At 37.5% G+C, this 19,221-nt stretch overlaps 2 protein-coding genes across 7 annotated transcripts in view; both read right to left on the reverse strand.

The window, feature by feature from the left end:
* The window catches only part of LOC135636796 (fatty acid amide hydrolase-like), an 84,733-nt gene extending 71,314 nt beyond the window's left edge, over window positions 1-13,419 (reverse strand). For 4 of the 6 annotated variants that reach the window (XR_010496053.1, XR_010496052.1, XM_065148840.1 and 1 more), the window contains exons 1-11: window positions 13,274-13,419; window positions 13,074-13,186; window positions 12,851-12,960; window positions 12,654-12,714; window positions 12,104-12,294; window positions 11,888-12,017; window positions 11,718-11,795; window positions 11,492-11,639; window positions 8,299-8,411; window positions 8,136-8,211; window positions 7,742-7,813 (exon numbers count right to left, since the gene is read on the reverse strand). Coding sequence is in view for 4 of the 6 variants with exons in the window: in XM_065148840.1 (XP_065004912.1) it covers window positions 7,742-7,813; window positions 8,136-8,211; window positions 8,299-8,411; window positions 11,492-11,639; window positions 11,718-11,795; window positions 11,888-12,017; window positions 12,104-12,294; window positions 12,654-12,714; window positions 12,851-12,960; window positions 13,074-13,155 (1,061 nt within the window). In the remaining 2 variants the exon portion in view is untranslated. The remainder of the gene's footprint in view (window positions 1-7,741; window positions 7,814-8,135; window positions 8,212-8,298; window positions 8,412-11,491; window positions 11,640-11,717; window positions 11,796-11,887; window positions 12,018-12,103; window positions 12,295-12,653; window positions 12,715-12,850; window positions 12,961-13,073; window positions 13,187-13,273) is intronic. The other 2 variants (XM_065148838.1, XM_065148839.1) reach the window with 2 other exon arrangements.
* Window positions 13,420-16,056: 2,637 nt separating this feature from the next.
* On the reverse strand, window positions 16,057-19,145 carry LOC135634587 (glutamyl-tRNA reductase 2-like). Its single transcript, XM_065144974.1, has 3 exons — window positions 18,592-19,145; window positions 17,584-17,825; window positions 16,057-17,490 (listed from the first exon to the last, which is right to left on the reverse strand). Exons 1-3 carry the CDS (start codon window positions 18,860-18,862, stop codon window positions 16,354-16,356), a joined length of 1,650 nt encoding a protein of 549 aa, XP_065001046.1. The 5' UTR covers window positions 18,863-19,145; the 3' UTR covers window positions 16,057-16,353.
* Window positions 19,146-19,221: the final 76 nt, after the last annotated feature.

Genomic DNA, 19,221 nt, shown 5'->3' on the forward strand with positions numbered 1-19,221 from the left:
GGTGCAGTTTCAGGGTGTGGTTTAGTAGAGTTTTAGGGCTATGGATGAAAGTTTTGGATCTGTGGTAGATGGCAGCAAAGGTTTGATAGAAATCAGTGGAAGTTGCAGCAAGTATGTACTGTCTTGTAAGAGTAGAATTGTCGTCGAAGAAACAATGGTTTCTCGATGTAATTTCTACCAAAATCTTGAGAGAATTGAGGAGGGAATTGATAGCAAAATCATAGTTTATATGACAGCAAGGATGTCTAATTTAATCAAGAGAATTTCGACAGTATAACAGCAAGGAAATTGGTGCAAGTTGCGATAGCAGAATTCTCGTCGAAAAATTTCAGCGGTTTACGACGAAAATTTGCAGCAACACAAAATCGTTTTTAGAGATGAATTTCTTAATAGATCAATCTTAGATGGAAACCAAGATGATCTATGAAGTGTATAAGAAATTTCATTCAAAAAATATTGCAAATAGATGGGTTAAGGCAACAATATGCGGCTGAAATTTTCTACAGCATAGATTTTCAAGTATAGCAGATTGGACATAAAAGATCAGTAGTTTATATTGAGAATTTTTCGATGAAACCAAAGGGAAATCCACTATTAGGAAGTGTCAAAGATGTCATAAAAATTTCGTAGAAATTTGGATAGAAAAAGTACAGTAGCAAGATCAAACAGATGGTGCTATGCGGTTGGAATTCTGCAATGTATCTTTCGTCGTAGAGATGAAAACTTTGTAACGAAAAGTTTATGCAGCAATATAGGAACATTTTTTTTTTATTTTCGAATAAGGATAACTAGATTGCAGCAGCAGTAAGGTAAGAAACCAGAACCTATTGCAATTCACGGGGAGATCAAAGGATGATCCGCGGTGGTGGAGATGATGGCAGAATTCGGCGACGATCTTTTAAGCAATTGTGGGAATTGCTTTGGACGGTTGTGGAGGGTTGATGGATGGCTGTGGAAGGGCAGCGAGATGCCAAGAACGTTGCTCTGATACCAGGTGTTAGAACACTTGCAGATTCTAAACTTGGGGTTGATCTCTTTAGGGGATCGGCCTCCTTGGAACTCTATAGGGGTTCCTCCCTCCAAGTTGCTGCTCAAAGACTGCAAAAAAGATTCATCTATTGCTTATGAAAATAAGAGGAATACATGACTATTTATAGGGCTTCTAAACCCTAACTCCTAATAGAACTCCTACTCAAGACTCCTACTTCTAACCAACTCCTAATAGGACTCCTACTCAAGACTTTTATTCCTTTACAACTCCTAATTCTTCTCTAAGAAACAACCTCCTAACCCTAGCCGACCTCTTCATCTCTTTAATAGGGGTCGGCTTAGGTAGGTTTTACATGAATGTCCCTCTCAATTAGGACTCTTCAAGCTAGAGTCCTAACAGACCGCATCCAACTCACCAATATCCTTCAGCATTAGATCTTTGCAATGAGCTGCACATGGAGTCCAAAACAAAGTTTTTCTTTTTTTCATTAATTGCAAACCGACCTTTTTGAAATTCGCTCCATTGTCGGTTATTATTTGGACAACATATTGTGGTCCAATCTCCTCTACCATAGTGTCCATCAAGCTCTCAATGCAGTTTGCATCTTGAATTTTTTCAGAAGCATTAACGGACTTATGAAACACCACTCTTCTATTGCAATAAACAAGAAAGTTGATGATACTCATTTTTGTTGATCCTGTCCAACTATCACACATCAATGTCACGTCATATTCATCTAATTGCCTCTTGAAGGATTTGATCCAATCCTTTAGTTCTGCTACCTCCTCATCTAAGTACACGCCGTAAATCTCCTTCAGTGTTGGAGGTTAGATCCCCGTGCCAGACTTTTGAATAGAAGAGACAATGCTCTGATAATATAGACCTTGGGCTGTGTTGCTTGGAATCCTATGGAAATTGAACCATTTTGAGATTGCCTTCCCAATATCCCTTTTTTTTTCTTTTGTGTATGTATCGTCAATCCGTGTCTGTTTCATTATTTGTGGAGGATAAGCTTGCGAATCAATATCAATAATATCTGGTGCGGACCTCCTACCAAGACCTCTCATAAAACCACGGAGTCCACCATACCTCATGCTACTAGTTCGGCCTAACTGAGAAGGAGCAGTTGGTTGCCTCATGCTGGTTGACCTCTGGATTCCACTACCACTGCCATGTTCCAATTGTGAGTCAGGTCGTCGATGTCTCATTGCTTCATCGACCATATACTGATGCTCCAATGATGCACGAATCCCAGCTATGAGATCCAGGTCGACTTCATCGCAGCAACCCTCATATTGATCATAAACTGATTCCTGTGTAGCCGTATGATATTCTTCCTCAACTCTTGCCTTCTTTTTTAATGTATCTTCCTTTGCTTGTTTAAGCTTGCTTTGAAATAATTTACGGATCTCCGTTGGAACATTCTTGTATTTTGCAACATCAAGATACCCACCAGTCAAATACATTTTCACCCGAGTTATTCCTCCACCCTTGCCAATATAGTCACAATAAATACATTACCACGGTTTCCATCTAGCTTTCGAGCATGAACCCATGCATCATCATGTGGATGTTCCTTTGGTGTCATGATCCTACCAAATTTAAATCAAATAAACTATAAAGTATAAACATATTAAATTGACTAAATATCGATCATAAATCACTAATCGTAACATTAAATAATTTTATTAAAACATAACTAATCATATTTTATCATCATAAATATGTTACATGCATAAAAGAAGTATTAAAATCATTAGATACGCTAATTACATTATTAACATAGTTAATTTTTCATTAATTACTTCTCTTTCAACACTATAAACATGGTAAACACCCTAATAGGTATTAAAGATATTGGATTGACATAAAATCAAATAAATTTCGATTAAATCATCATTAAAATGACTAATCACAGTATTAAATAACTTTAATAAAACATAATTAAACTTATTTTACCATCATATATATGTTAAACATATAAAAGAAACATTAAATATCTAATTTTAATCCAATATGAGTCAAATTATGATAAAATCATCATTTATTTACACTAATTATACGATTATATAGCTAATTTTTCACTAATTATTTCTCTTTCACCATTATAAACTTGACAAATACCCTAATAGGTATTAAAGATATTGAATTGATATAAAATCAAATAAATTTCGATTAAATCATCATTAAAATGACTAATCGTAGCATTAAATAACTTTAATACAAGTTAATTAAACTTATTTTAATATCATAAATATTATTCAATATTTAATATGCATGAAACCAAGGTCCGCCATACCGTACCGTACCGGAGTTTCGACCCGGGCTCGGTATGGTACGGTACCGGTGTATCGGGCGGTACACCAGGACGTACCGAGCGGTACACCCTGGTGTACCGATACTGTAGCACTGTAGCGGTACAGGGTGGTCCGCGTACCGAGTACCTGGCGGACCGGTACATACCGCCCGGTACGACCGGTACGCTTCGGTACGGCAGATACTGCATAAAACACACTAATCATAATCTTAAAGATCTTAATTACTCTCTAATTAAAGAAAACAAATACATACCTCTTGATGAGAAAGTTCTTCCTCTTAATCTTCCCAAATTAGCCTCAATTGAATTCACAAATCGTTGTTTTATAGAGTTTAGGAGAGAAAAAAAGAGTTTGAGAGAGAGTTTAAGAGAGTATAATGAAATAAGGGAGAGAAGAATGGCTTAAATAGAAGGAGAAAGGGCTCCAACGATGAAATTGACCGTTGGAGCACTGTAGCTCTGCTACAGTGCGGTAACGATCGATTTCAACCATTACCGAGTGGTACCGGGCGGTAACAGTCGAAATCAACCGTTATAGAGTTGTGTCGGGCAGTAACGATTGAAATTTTGACCATCACCGGCCAATATTACCTCGTATCGTCCGATACAGGGTTTTTTTTTTAGCGTACCGCCCAGTAACGGACCTCGACCGTTATCGAGTGGTACCGGACGGTAACAGTCGAAATCGACCGTTATAGAGTTGTGTCGGGCGGTAACGATCGAAATTTCGACCGTTACTGCCTGATATTACCCCGTATCGTCCGATACGGGGTTTTTTTTAGTGTACCGCCCGGTAGCGAGCGATCCGCGTACTGGTAGTATACTATTTAATTATGGCAGACCTTGCTTGCAAGCACCTCGCTTCACTCGTCCTCTAGTATTGGCACCTTAGTGCCTAGTGCTTTTGATATTTGACTACACTAATTTTATATGAACTTTAAGAATTATCATTAGAGTGCAATTTTTACAGAAGAACAAAGTCCTAGCATTCAGTGAAACCTAAAAATTGGTCGATCAAGGAATGATTTTGATTTTTGAAAATAATGGAACTACCCTTCTCTTTGGATCATTTTATTGGACTTCACATGGTGGAATTTTTGAAACATGCTTCAAACTATCAAAATTTAGAAGGGCCATTATTTAGTAATTAAAAGCCTATAAATCTTCTTTTAGCACGGATCATGAAGTGATTGTACCAGATTTTGAGTATTAAACTAAAGCGACCTTGTTTTCTTTATAATTCTTTTTTTTTCTCTTTTGCTGCCCAGAATTATTTAGCTTTCGCTTGTAACTAGCAGAATAGGGTATCATGAACTCATGACCATATAGATATTTGATTTGCCACCTGCATTCCCTGAAGTAATCTACTATGGCACAGAAAAAGCCATTAACTGATATAGAAAAGGACATACCTTAGATTGAAAGACTACTATTACCCACCTAATTTCTATGGGATCTTGGACACTAACAGTTCTTGCAGAAAAGGGTAAGCCACTCAAAAGTCAAAACCATAGCATTTTCAAAATCACATAATCTGGTTTTGAGATAATGTTGGAAACAATCATATGGCAATTCTTAAACTATAGATAAGGCATTATGTTTAGTAGAAATCCCTAAGTTTCTAGCATCATAGGCATTCAGAGACTCCTTTTTCTTACAAAATAAAAATAGGAACTTGTACCAAAAACAATTAATAAGATTGAAACTATGACTCGTTGCTGAAATAAAGAATAGAAACAAGAAACGAACCAATCTTGCCCTGTGGTGCTATATGGAAAACCAAATAGAACCTACCTTTTAATGCTTTACTCCAAACCAAATGCTGCCTACTAGGTATACAGCACTATGCATTAGCCATCATGTTGTACAATTTCTGACCTCTAATCTAGGCCACAAAGATCCAACAACAGATCATTATCTGCTAACCACCAGGTGAAGATTCCAATGTACAATCCTTGAAAACTTTTTGGCTTGTCAAACTCAAACTACATTTGTTATATAAGTATTCCACACTTTCAGTGTAACTAAGCCCGTAGAGTTACTTACAGACACTTATCAAAAAAAAGAGTTACTTACAGACTTACAGTTACATTTCGTAAACGCCAACTAAGTGAATTATGGACGTGAGTGACAGGATTAGTTTTGTAAGGTTTGCAGCATCATGGGCATGATTTATGCCATTCAATTTTGAATATCAAGAAATAACACTTTTTTTCTGCCCATATATATATGAAGACAACTAAAATTTTGATTACCTCATCATCCATTTCAAATTTAGGATGCAGAATAACACCACTTATCAACTTAAAATTTGGAGATCCATGATATCAGCATGGAACAAGTAGTTGATAAAAAACATCAAATTCTACTCAGGGAAATAGATGTCGATTAGGCTTAAGACTAGATTAAGCCACTATGGAAAAGAACTATCCAAGAGGTTCCAAAACAAGAGTATGAAGTTCTAGAAATTTTATAGTATAGGTTAAATTGATGTAGTTCCTGAAGAAATAGTCTTTATTAGAGTGGATGTGAATGATTTTTTGGGGAAGTGTCAGTGTGAATTCAATTGTACCCACTATAGAGATCCCATGTTATTGATGACAATATGTAGCTGTCTCATGGTTCCCAGTATTGCAAAAGACAACTCATGCAAATACAACTTGGTTCCCTTAACTTCTCCCTTTTCTCACATGCAAACAATGTCTTTTGTAACACATATTATGGTATCGACTAACTCCAACATGATAAGCACCTTTTATGTCCATCATCAATGATCACTCTGATTGTGGCTAATTTCTTGGCTGTATAGCCATTGGTTGGAATCAATCAGACTCAACTAAAATAAATCGATTTGGTTAGTTTTAAGTGATTTGATGACCTCGGAAGGAGAAAATGAAAAAAAGAACAGTAGAAAAGGAGAAAAGGAGTGAAGTTGAGGTGAATGAAAGGTGAAAAATCTACAGTTATAACTGTGAAAGTCTGAAAGATAGGAGATGCTGCTACTAACCGACTTAGTTTTCTTTGGCCACCACTATTATGATGTTGATCATTGATCATCAGTGAATTAGAGAGAAACTGTTATTATGAGAAGAAAAGGAAGGACAAGAGTCCATAATTTTTAAGGCAATAAATGTTATAAGAAATTAATCTCAATTTTCATGGTAATTTCATCGATTTGTTTTTCATTTTATATTACCAAACACTCCTTGGACATGATTTTCTACTAATTGGAAACCGTCTTACTGTCAATTCCTTGTGGTCCATATGGCAAACATAAATGAGGTCAAATTTAGCAACCACGGCACCAGCCCCTTCTTGCTATGCAAGGTGATGTCTATTTCAGAAGCTTGCTTCACTAGATATATTGAATCTGAGGGGACTTCAGGGAGGCAAAACAGCTTTCAAGAGAGTATTCAAGGGAGTGTTGGCTCCCAGATGCAATTTTATACAGGAATCTGATGGCTCTTATAAGGGTTTTGATGTTCTTGCAGGTTTTGGATATGCAATCAGGAAGGCTGATGGTGACCTTTGGGTGATAGGAGGACCTTGTAGAGCAGCTAGACCTTCCATGACAGAGTGCATTTCACTGTTGGAAAGGCTGAGGAGGATCAAACAGAATAACTAAAGAAATGTTCTTGTGGAGATGGATGCAGAATCTGTCATAAATTTTGAGAAAGGAACTGGTCCGATTCCTTGGTTTTGTTCCAGTTATCAGACATTTAGTGTAGTCAAATGTCATAGATTTCACTTGCATACAGGGAGAGTTTAACCACGTGGTGCATAGTTTTGCTACTACATCTAAAACAAGTTGTAATTCCTCCAAAATTAGCACTGCTGGTACTGTGGCAGGTCATTTTGTAAGATCTCCTTAACTAAATTTTCAGGGACAAAAAAGGAAGGCATCCGTTGCCTTGCCGACAAAAAGTTCTCAAACCAACTTACTTTAGTCTCATATCCTTGCAATCCAGTCCAGAACTCCAACACTTCATGTGCTATGTTTTCTAAAAGGCAGGAAGTAAACTAAAGCACACAATTTATTTTCAACTATAAGATCAATTTAGTCTGTCTTTGCATTTTCCAGTCTAGTTGCCAAAAAATTGTGGTGTTGTCGCCTTGTCGGACCAGATCCACCTAGGATCACAAATTCGATCTGAATGACATAAATAAAGAAACCCTAAGGTTCAAGTATGGATGCATATCTGATAACTATAAAATTTGGATCCGAAATCAGATTCATGCACATTATCCGGTAATATTGGGTCCATATCCAAAAATTAAAGATGACCAAAATTTTGATGCAGTTTTTGGGTTACCGGACTACATTGACACAATAGCTGCAAAACACAAGAAACAACATAGTTCTGAAGAAAAAGGAATGAAACTGTGCAGATAATTTCAAGTATATATCATATTCAGTGTGGGGAACTTCTTACACCAGCATAGCATCCTCAACTGTGGCAGCAAGAGGAGAAACAACTTCAACAGTTCCACAATCGCATAATGACCTATACAAAAGTCACAGATTCTAGTACACAATCTTTCACAAGGGTTGTTGGACTGATATGTGATAAATAGAATAACTTGGAGGCAACAATATATAAAAACATCTTAGTTAAATTTGATCTTCTGTTAGTAGAAAACATAAAATGTTTAGTAATCTAAGAATTTGACATTGGCACTTGGATTCGTAGCAGAAGGAAAGTACAATGATTTTTAACTAAGAACTTCAGCAGGAATAATATATAGTTTCCAGTTCCATCCACAAAATCTTTAATGATGAAGTTATGATATTAAATAACTAGATGGAGGGGTCCAGAAAAGTAATACCCTGTCATGTCTGTTCGTGCAAATGTTGTTTTCAGTCCCACAATGCCACAAAGTGAAGACGGAATTCTAACTGAACCTGCCTTCAGAAAGTAAATGAATCTGAATATGTGCGAGTATTCTGAAACATTAGTATCAAGCAACTCAAAGAATACATTCACACAACCTCCACCATCTGTCCCTACAGCTGCGGAACATATTCCAGATGCAACAAGTGCTGCAGGACCAGAGGAAGAACCACCTGTGTATCTTTCAAATGAATATGGATTTCTTGCCGTTCTATACAAAATAGAATATAAATTAGTATATTAACATAAGACTAAGAGAGAGACAGCAGAAAGGGAAAAAATGGATGACATACGTATAAAATTTCTGAGGGACAAACCCACAACCATAACCACAATGTCTGACACCAACTTATGGTACATAAAATAAGGAATATTTGGGATTCAAGACAGAAAAGTATACTACAGTCACTAATCAGCTTAGTTATAAGATGTGTTAAGAATTTGAGTTCCTACCCACTATAAAATTTAGCAAAAACTTAAAAGAGTTCATAAACATTAAGGATGACAAAAAACAATGGGTCATGCTGCTTAGAACTGACTTTGCCAATATTTTGGTGGTTAATTGTTCTACTACCAAGAGTCAATTTGAGATCATTTATGGTCATGTTCCATCTCATTATCTAATAGTTGTTACTCTACTTGAATCATCATTATCAAGCAAAAAAAGGAGAAGATTTTGTGATCACCATGGTGAAGATTCATGAAGAAGAAATTAGAAGCCAATAAGCAACTTTACAAAGAAAATGCCAACAAGCATCATCATATAAAGATCTTTAAAGAAGGAGATTTTGTATGGGTTATTCTTAAAAAGGAGTGTTTTCCAATCAAGAGCCTAAAACAAACTTATAGAAAAGAAGAGTGATCCTTAATAAGTTCTCGAGAGAATCAATGCTAATGCTTACAAGTTAAAGTTTCCACCATGTCTTGATACTCAACCAAGGTTGTCAAATTCACTTTCCTACCTAGGATTATAAAGGGTTTCACACACTCGGATCATAGGATAGGATCGTAAGATCATGAGATCCTATGATTTATAAAAAATTAATCATAAGATACATATTACCTATACCAATTTATAAATAATTTTTCTAAGATTTAATAACAATAAGGCTCACATCTTAGAATTTCCACACCTAAGAAAACCCCTCTATTTTTCTTCTAGGTGAAAAGCACTTCAACCGAAGGAAGCAATCTTTATTTGATCGAGAACCAAGAGGAAAATGTGCAATAGAGTTCTTAGATGGATCCTTAAAGATAAGAATTGCTGCCTTCAAGCCTTAGCCTAAGCAATTCGATTTTGTATTCTATTATTTTATAGATTAGATTTACTTTAGAATTTGATCTTAAAATCCAAGAAAGTAGGTAAAAGCAAAGTTCATAATTTCGTACCGTACCAGAGTTTCGATGACGCTCGATTTCTGCTCGCGTGGGGAGAAGAGATCACTTCCTTCTCCCTGCGCAAAAAAAAAAAAAAAAAGGCAACGTTGCCCGGTTTCCCGCGCAAAAAAAAAAGAGAGAGAGAAAGGCAATGTCGCTTGGTTTCCCCACACGAAAAAAAAAAAAAAGAGAAAGGGCGACGTCACTCGGTTTCTGCCCGTGTGGAGAGAAGAAACCATTTCCTTCTCCCCATGCGAAAAAAAAAAAAAAAGGCAACATCGCTCAATTTCTACCCGCGTGGGGAGAAGAAGCCGAGGGTTCCTTCTCCCCGCACAAAAAAGTAAAAAAAAAAAGCCTCGTTCCTTCTAACTACATAGGGAGAAAAAATCGTTTCTCCCCGCAACATCACCAAGACATCGCTAAGGCTTCTTCTCTCCCCGCGCAGATAAGAGAAGTCATTGAGGCCTCATCGCCTCAGACAAGGAGGTGACATCATCTGCAACGTCCAGCGAGGGAGGGCGACGACTGATCGGGATCGTCGAGAGAGAGCGGCTCCAGATCTTCAGGTTTTCTCTTTTCTTCTCCCTCTTCTCTTTCTTCTCTCTCTACTAATACAGTGATCAATTTAGGATGATAACGGAGAGAAAACAGCCCCAATTGACGCTACCGCCCGGTAACGGGCAGTCCGCGCACCGTTCTGTTGACGGACTAGTACTGAGCGATATTATTCGAAATTAAAATCCTTTGGTAAAAGAACTCTAAAATAATGTGTTTTTTTTTTTATCTGATTTCCAAATATCGATCCATACCAATGTACCGACACCAAGGACACTAATACAGATTGATACAGATTGATACATACTAGTCCGACCTCAAATTGATATGGGGGTTCAATACAATATTGCAATCCTTACTTGCTACTCTATTTGAATCACCTATCAAGCAAAAAGGAGAAGATTTTGCAATCACCATGGGAAATATTCACAAAAAAGTAAAGAAATTAGTAACCAGTAATCAAGCTTACAAAGAAAATTTCAACAAACATCATCATATCCTTGAAGGAAATCTTGTACGGGTTTTTCCAAAAGGGGCATTTCCCAACAAGAGCTTATAACAAACTTAAAAGAAGAAGATTGGTTCTTGTCGAGTTCTCAAGAGAATCAATTATCACATTCACAAAATAAAGCTTCCGCCTGGTATTCATTCTCACTCAAGACTCAACATTTGAGACTTATCAATTTAGCATGGTAACAATGGTGGCAACAAGAATTATGCAACCACCATGCCATCAATCTTGGCACATGCCAACATGTTTGTAAATTATGTATCCTCTATACTGCATGGAACAGCAGAAACCATTTGTTGGAATGTATATATGGACATGCTTTTTACTCTATGGACAAATAAGTATTCTTCAATATGAAAGCACAAAAATTCAGTTCAGAGATAACAAAACAACAAAATGATCTCACTACTTTGAAATACAAAGACGACACCAGGAACAAATCACATTATGCAAAAATTATATCCCCATTAATTGTCTTTCACTAAGCATAACAAATTCCCTTGTAATTACAATGTGATTTAAATTTATTAACAATGCCTACTCAAACATGGGATTCTTAACCATATCAAAGAATTAAATCTAGATGTAATTCCCTTTAAACCGACAAGCATTACAACTAGAATGCTCAGTAAATTCCTAAATTTTGGTTCCAAATGAACAAAAAATATTCAGGCTAAATTTCTGCAAAAGAAGCTGAATTTCCAGTTATGGGAGAACAATATCTGACACCAAACTTCTAAATACTAATATTGTGATATCAAACTGGCACAGTACTGTGAATATAGTCAATATAGTGTGATACATGAAGCCATCTTTGCCACAACCAATAGCATTAGAGCAATAAATACCCATAATTGGGATTGTTCCCAGTTGTTCCAAGCCCCAGCTCATGCATGTTCGCCTTTCCTACAAGTATCACACCACAACTTCGTAATCTAGAAACGCATACCGCATCTTGCTTGACAGTGCGAACCTCGTGAAACCATGTTGTAGCACCTGAATGTGAAGCATTCGACAAATAAATTCATCTCTAAAGATTTCATTAACAAATAAGTAAATGCTTGCCAATCTGACCTTTAGTTGGGTGTGGATAGCAGTCTATATCATCTTTAATGGCAATAAAGACACCATCTATGATGGATAAGGGATTTCCTGCATGTTCCACATTAAGTCTCTTCTACGACCAGAGAATTCATGGGAGACAAGAGTTCAACACTCTAAGAAGATGTACGCATTAGTGTCACCTGCTCTAAATCTTTCTGTGGAATCTGCAGCTTGCTTCCTCACTTCATCTGCATTAAAAGAGATCAGAAGTGGCACAGGTGGCTTCTTGCCATTAAATTCATCCACAGCAGAAATGATGCGCTCCGCAACCTAGATTACATGCAAGTTGAGTCCATGATGGACTGTCCACCCGTCTAAATAAAACAGTAAAATTTCAAAATCTCTTAGCAACTTACAATTAATGGAGTTGTGATATCAGATCGATAAGCATGTGCATAATCACGAATTGTCCAATACAAAAAATTAGAAGAGCGGTCAGGATTCCAGTGGCGAGAGGGATCATATAATGGAAGGCACTCCATGGCTGCCTCAAGACGAGCAATAGGATGTCTGTCTTCATCCAAGACAACTACACCTGTCTCTGGGTCTGAAATTTATCACATTCAGAACTCAATCATTTATCTGGGCCAAGTCACATGGCTAATGAGGCAGATATCAAGCATAATTTGCCTATTACAGCCATTACTTGTGTCGTTTTCAGTCTATCGAACACGAAATGGTACAGTAACTATACTAAGCATGTTGCTTTCCAGCAGCTCACTTGAATACTATGAAACCATAGGATAGGAACTAGAAAAATAACCTATTAATTGCATGATATGAGAGTAGAGTGCCAATCATCTTTTTAGCATGAATAAGCTTAGGAAAACGATGAGTCCTTTTTTATCATAAAGGAAAAGATAGGCACTTAGCAATAACTTCCATCTGAAAATTTTACAAGAGCACCTTGAGGTGGGAACTCAGGCCGAAACATTGGTCGCTCGGGAATCACAGTATTCCTCAACATCTGCGTAACAAAACGAGCAATGTCCAAATTAGTAATATCCCCCTCTTTTCTTTTCCCTTTTTATACTACAGAGATGAACGAAAAAGGTGCGAGAATCGTTGCATCAAAAAATTGGTGGATACAGAAAGATACGAACCTCGGTGACTCCGTTCTTGTGCTTCAAGAAAGACGTGATGAGAGAACCGATAAGCGGGGCTTCCATCAGCCAAGTGAAAAGCATAAATCCAAAGCCAGTCAAATGTGGAGCTGCGAGCCACCCAACAATAAAATCACAAGAAGATAAACAAACGATAGATCACATAATCACCATCGGGAGATCGACCGTGACGGTGGAAGAGATCGAGGTAAGTATTTAAAACCTTGTATGTGTTGCGGCGTGTATTTGATGTTGGAGATATCGACCTCCGCCACCGGCAACATCACGCGCTTCTTCCGAGACATCTCCTGAAGCCCTTCTGCTTCCACCTCTTGCCTGGCAGTCGAGAACAGATTAAATGAGATGAGGCAGGAGGCAGTTGAGAACAGATTAAATGAGATTAGGGAGGAGGCAGTTGAGAACCGATGAGATAGAGATGAAGATCCGACGGACGGATGCGGGCCGGAGGAGAGGCAAGACGAGGAACCGACGGATAGTAATTTTAACTTATATGTGCGACAAAAGGTGTTTTTAACGATAAAAGCTATGTATTAACTCAAAACACGATTACAGCTAACAGTTTACTCATCCAAGCATAAAATAAAAGATTAGGATCCCGACCCTTCATAGACGTTCTAATAAAAATAATAAACCAGTGAGAACACTAATTGAGTCACCCTCTACTTTATGAATAGATTGAGTAGAACAAAAATATCAGAGAGTAAGACTAAGAAGAAACCAAGAAGAAGATTTCCTCCTTATTAATAGCTTCTACAATCCACTCGAAGTCTATCTCAATTATGAGACTATTTACACCTGGACAGTAGCCTTCACCCCTCTTTCGATCGTCAAAAGTTAATTAGCCGTCCCAGTGGTTGGGATGCCACGGTGTGCAGTCAAATAGTATAGTGGCTTTTGGCTGACTTGATCGTTGTGACAGCGTTGAGAATTGATGCAGCATTGATTTGTCCACTATGAATATTCAAACAACCCAAGATTAAAAAAAATATATTCCTCTATCCAAAATTTACGAAAGAGGACAAATATGCCCTTACCCATTATGGATTATAATATAATTTTGATGAATTGTATCTGATCTATTTTTTTTAATTTAATCGGTTTTTCTAAGAAAAACCTACAACAGTTATTGTCTCATTCAATCCAGTTTGTCTTAACAGTCTTTCCACTTCTTTCATCGTGCACCTCTATCCTCTATCATAAAAAGTAATCACCCCTTTACACTTTCTTTTTTCTTTATTTTCTTCCCAGATCACTCCACCCCACTTAGTTCCTCCTTCTCCTCTTTCCTCGTCTTGGAACATATCGGGTGACATCCTTTGTATCGAACAAAATAATCTTGATCATTATCAATTTGTATCGATCGATAATAATCAAATTTCTATCAAAATCAATCGAGGCCCAAAATTAAATTAGTTTCGATGCTTAATTTGACCATTGGATCTATTTGAATGTATATTTAATCTTTTAACACTTTTTATTCGACCATTGGATCTCTCGTTCTCATAAATTCTTTCTCTTATTTAATATCAACTAAAGAACAATTCAAAATATATTACAAATATACTCATCAATGTCCAAAAAAAATCACAATCCCTTCCTTATTTGAGTATTTTTAATCAAAAAATTAAAATTTATATTTAGTCTAATTAATATATCCTGTTATATGTTTTTTCTGAAGTCCCCAACAGCCCATTCTTTCTTTTTTCCCTTCTTCACCTTCTATATCCTCACCCCTTCTCCTCTCTTCTTTCTCGTCCTTTCTTTCTTGGTTTCCCTTCACTTATTATTTTTATTTATTCTTTCTTCTCATTCTTCTTATTAATTATCGATCCTTCTTTATTTTTTCCTTTTCCTCTTATGCCACCCTCCGCCTTTTTTTTTCCTCCTCCACCCCTCTATTGATTCTTCTTTCTTCATAATTTTCCACCTCCTTTGTCGCCCCTTCAGCCATTCATTTTTCTTTCCCTCCTCTTCTACCATCATTCTTCACATATTTCTCTATAACTACATAATTCAATGTTGACAAAATGCTTTAGAGCGGCCTCAAGCATAGTAATTTAAAAAAAAATTATAAAGTCAACCATGAATTAAAAAATAATGGATGCATAATCTATGTCATATTTGCGTTATATGATGTAAGCTTGAACAAACTTTGTCTCGTTACACTAAAAAATAAACTCAAATCAACTTGACTGTAGAATCAACATTAAAATCATACTAAAATCAAGAAATAATAATTATATAATACCTCTAAAATGAAAAAAAATTAATAGAACGGATGTTATTATTATATTACACTAATATTTGAAAAGTTTGAAGTCATTTGGAAAAATTATATCTTGTTACACTCAAAATAAACAAAAATACATTCAGAATTAACTTAAAATATGCCAAAATAAAAAACAATAATCATAAAATCCTCATAAAATGAAAAACATAATGGGATGAGAATTAGCATGACATTTGACTGGAAAGCTGCAAATGGTTTGGAGGAAGTTCATATCATTAGACACCAAAGTGAACTAAAATATACTCGATTAGGAGATCAACCTAAAAATATGTGATGATTGAGAAATAATAATTCTTAAATACCCTTAAAATAGAAAAAAAAAACACTAGAATGGATATTAGTATCATATTTCAATAATATCTAGGAAAGTTTCAAGTGGTTAGAATAACTTTGTCACTACACTTGAAAATAAACTACGATACATTAGACTACAAAATCAACTTAAATATATGTCAAAATAAAAATAATAATTCTAAAATCCTCCTAAATAAAAAAATATTGGAACAAGTGTCTGTGTCATATTTGACTAATAATATGAAAATTTTAGTTGGTTTAGAAAATCTAAATCTTGTTATATTTGAAAATGAACTAAAATACTTTTAATATTATAATTAACTTCAAAACATATCAAATTCGGGATTTTTGGACTATTTTTACCCAAATTTGGCCTCGTTAAGTTCCTACAAACCATGCAAAACTTTCACATTTATCATCAAATAGGATACTAACACCCATTCTAGTTATATATATATATATATATATATATATATATATATATATATATATATATATATATATATATATATATATATAAGTTAGCTTCCCAACTGGGACACATAAAACTTAGGACTTATCTACCTAATATATATGAATATGTTAGCGGGAAAATAATTAATGAATCAAGCAACCTAATATTCGATCAATTTTAGCAGTTGAAGCATGTAATATATGTACAACTAGTTGATGTGTCATGCACAATCAGTAACTACAAAGGCTGCCATCATATAAGAAACTACAGCAGTGGGACTGCCAAAGCATCGATCTGGCTTGTCTATGAGAAGGTTCTTCTCTTATTGATCGACTGGGCGAATGTGCTGAGATCATGAACGAAAAGATGTCAAAAATATGTAGAAACACAGAGGAGTCTCGAAGAAATGTATTGGGTTGCCCATCCAACAAGAAGTTAGGTGACTCAACCCTGAGTTTTTCCCAGCTTGGCTTTGATCTTCTGCTCCAAGATTGCTTTCTGATCAGTGTGTAGGTTAAACATCCTATTAAGTGCATGCATATTTTCAAGGGTCTCATCCAGAGTCCTGCTATCACTGCCATCACATCTCAAATGCTGCAGTGGCCCATGGAGAAGCTTGTTAACTATACCGGTGCTGAGCTCGTCAATTGCCTTTATCATTTTCTTCGTCAGAGCATCTCCATCAACTTTCTGCAAGCATTTCTCAAGCTCCGATGCCCTGATTCTATCAGCATACGACCTTAAGTTCTTGATGGTAGGGACAGTCTCCAAAGAATCCCTCCATGCTTCGAACCTCTTCAACTCTTGAGTGATTATTGTCTGAGCTTCCATTGCCTTCCTTAACCTGTCTCCTTTGTTAGCCTCGACAACCTCCTTAAGATCATCAACGTTGTAAACCCTTGCATGCTCATGACTTGCAACACAGGATCCCACATTCCGAGGGACTGATATATCGATGAAGAGCCTTACACCCCCCACATCCTCGCTCACAGTAGGAAGAAGTTGGACATGTTCTTTCAAGAACAATGGTGTCTCAGATGCTGTGTTTGTGAACACGACATCAGCTTCAGCAGCACATGAGTGCATCTGGGAGAAAGGTCTGTAAATTATTTCAATATCTTTCAGCTCCTCACGAATGGCTTCTACTCTTTCCACCGACCTATTTACAACCACCACCTTTTTGCATCCTTTTGCAGCCAAATGTTTGATCACAAGCTTACCCATCTTGCCGGCCCCAATCACCAGCATTCGGGCAGATCCACAGTGGGGCTTTGGGAGCTTCATAAGAGCCAATTCAACAGCCGCGGAGCTTACGGAGACTGCACCAGATGCTATGTTGGTCTCACTACGAACCCGCTTTCCAGTTGTTATGGCGTCCTTAAACATCCTGTCGATGTTTTTCCCCAACCCTCCACTAACTTGTCCAACTCTTACCACCTGTTTAACTTGTGCAAGGATCTGTCCTTCTCCCAGGACTAGAGAATCAAGCCCAGCTGATACCTCAAACAAATGCCTTGTAGCATCACCGTCGCGAAGCATGAAGAGATGTTGTCTAAGCTCTGAAACTGGAATGCCACTGGTCTGTAAGGAACACCATACAAAAGCATCGGCACGCTGTTTATGTTCCCATTTTTATATCATATTAATTATAAGGCCAAAACATTAGCTTCCTACCTTAGACATCCACTCCGTTACTTCTCTGATTCCACGATGCCAGGAAAGGGCAACCACATATATTTCCATTCTGTTGCAGGTACTGAGAACTGCAGCTTCTTCTATGTGATTCAAACCGCACAGATCTCCAACAGCACGGGGCCATTGTGCCTCTGGAACAGCAAGCTTTTCTCGCATCTCCACTGGAGCAGTGTGGACACTTAGGCCAATAACAGCTATGCTGCTCCTTTCCTTCATGTAACCTGAAAAAGAGTGAGAGTTCAGGAGAGTCAGAAGATACACCAATGTCTCCTCCAGTTGTGCTGGAGCAGAAAGCAGCGTTTCTAATTAGGAAGCCATGGAAGCATCCAGCACGTACGATGAGATTAAAATGAATAAATAAATCTCTAAAAATGTGCAGCTAGCTCTCTAATAAAACTTGTCATAAATTTGCTGCTCCTCCATACATCCTAATAGATCCAGAACACGGAAATGAGACAAAATAATGTTGCGTAGACAGGACCTCAAGACTATCTCTAAGGCTGGAGACATCAGAGCTCGGTGGAACGCCAGTATATATAGACAGAGATAGGAGGTGTGATGATCCAAGGGATAAGACAAAGTTCATCCTGAAAGTTGCCTGTGGATTCACTTAGAGCATGGGGCATATTTGTTCTACATCAAGGCATACTGAAGCTAAATTACACTTATGTTGATGTACAAGCAAATACGAGTTCCAGGAAACGGTGAGTGAAGAGTCATGAAACCATAAAATTTTATGTTGCACATGATGTCTCGACTAAATGACAAGCTTAAGAAGCAGAAGGGCATCAGTACTGCAGGTAAATAAATTACCGAAGGCAACACCTATGCCTTTAGAGAGTGACCAAATGTTTGACCGATACTTAACAGTACCTGCGGGTAAATAAATCAATAAAATATGAAGAAAGTTGGTTTTTTTTATCTTCTTTTTATTACTGCAAATCAGATTTCCTGGCTCAAAGCAAAGAGCAAAGATCTTAAACTTACGGTCGGCAGAGATCTTGAACTGCTCGATGGCAGAGATGCTGGCTGCTGCCTTCTCTTTGATATCAACCTGAACCTCGCACCGCGGGCTCCTTCGGACAGCGCCTCTCCGGCTCCCAATGAAGGCCACACCTCTCTGGCAAACCCTAAAGCTAAAAGCAGGAGACGCGGTGGACTTGGATGGCCTGTTTGCACGGAAAGGCTCCGCCTTCGCCGCCGCCGCCGCCGCCGCCGCACCTAGAAATGCTGTGGCGAGACTGTTCGCAGCTGCCATTGTAGAATAGAAGCGGATAGAGACCTCGCAAATGCAACTTCTTCTTCCTCTTTGAATAACTGAAATCTAAGCAGAACGTCTCCTTTGTCGACCCTTCTTTCTTAAATATCCCTTTGCGGAGGGCGAACACTACAGATTTGTTCAAAAACTAGAGGAGGGAGGAGATAGATACATACTAGAGGAGAGAGGTAAAATGAAAGTGTTGGCTGGGCGAGTGGGGACCCGGAGAGACGAGCGTGTGGTGTGCTTGGGTCGACCGCCGTGCTTGTGGCGGAGGAGGGAGACGCGTGTGGCGCTTGGATTGACGGTGATTTGGTTGTGGCGGGGAGGGGAGGAGGAGATGGGGATATCGGAGATTT

The sequence above is a fragment of the Musa acuminata genome, chromosome BXJ3-4, assembly GCF_036884655.1.
Source record: "Musa acuminata AAA Group cultivar baxijiao chromosome BXJ3-4, Cavendish_Baxijiao_AAA, whole genome shotgun sequence".
Taxonomy (NCBI): Eukaryota; Viridiplantae; Streptophyta; class Magnoliopsida; order Zingiberales; family Musaceae; genus Musa; species Musa acuminata.

Excerpts from the sequence above, each read along its gene's own strand:
- LOC135634587 (XM_065144974.1), bottom strand. The coding sequence starts at position 18,862 with ATGGCAGCTGCGAACAGTCTCGCCACAGCATTTCTAGGTGCGGCGGCG. Across the intron at positions 17,826-18,591 it reads GTTCAAGATCTCTGCCGACC|GTTACATGAAGGAAAGGAGC; the intron begins GTAAGTTTAAGA and ends ACTCTTTTTCAG. Across the intron at positions 17,491-17,583 it reads TAACGGAGTGGATGTCTAAG|ACCAGTGGCATTCCAGTTTC; the intron begins GTAGGAAGCTAA and ends TGTTCCTTACAG.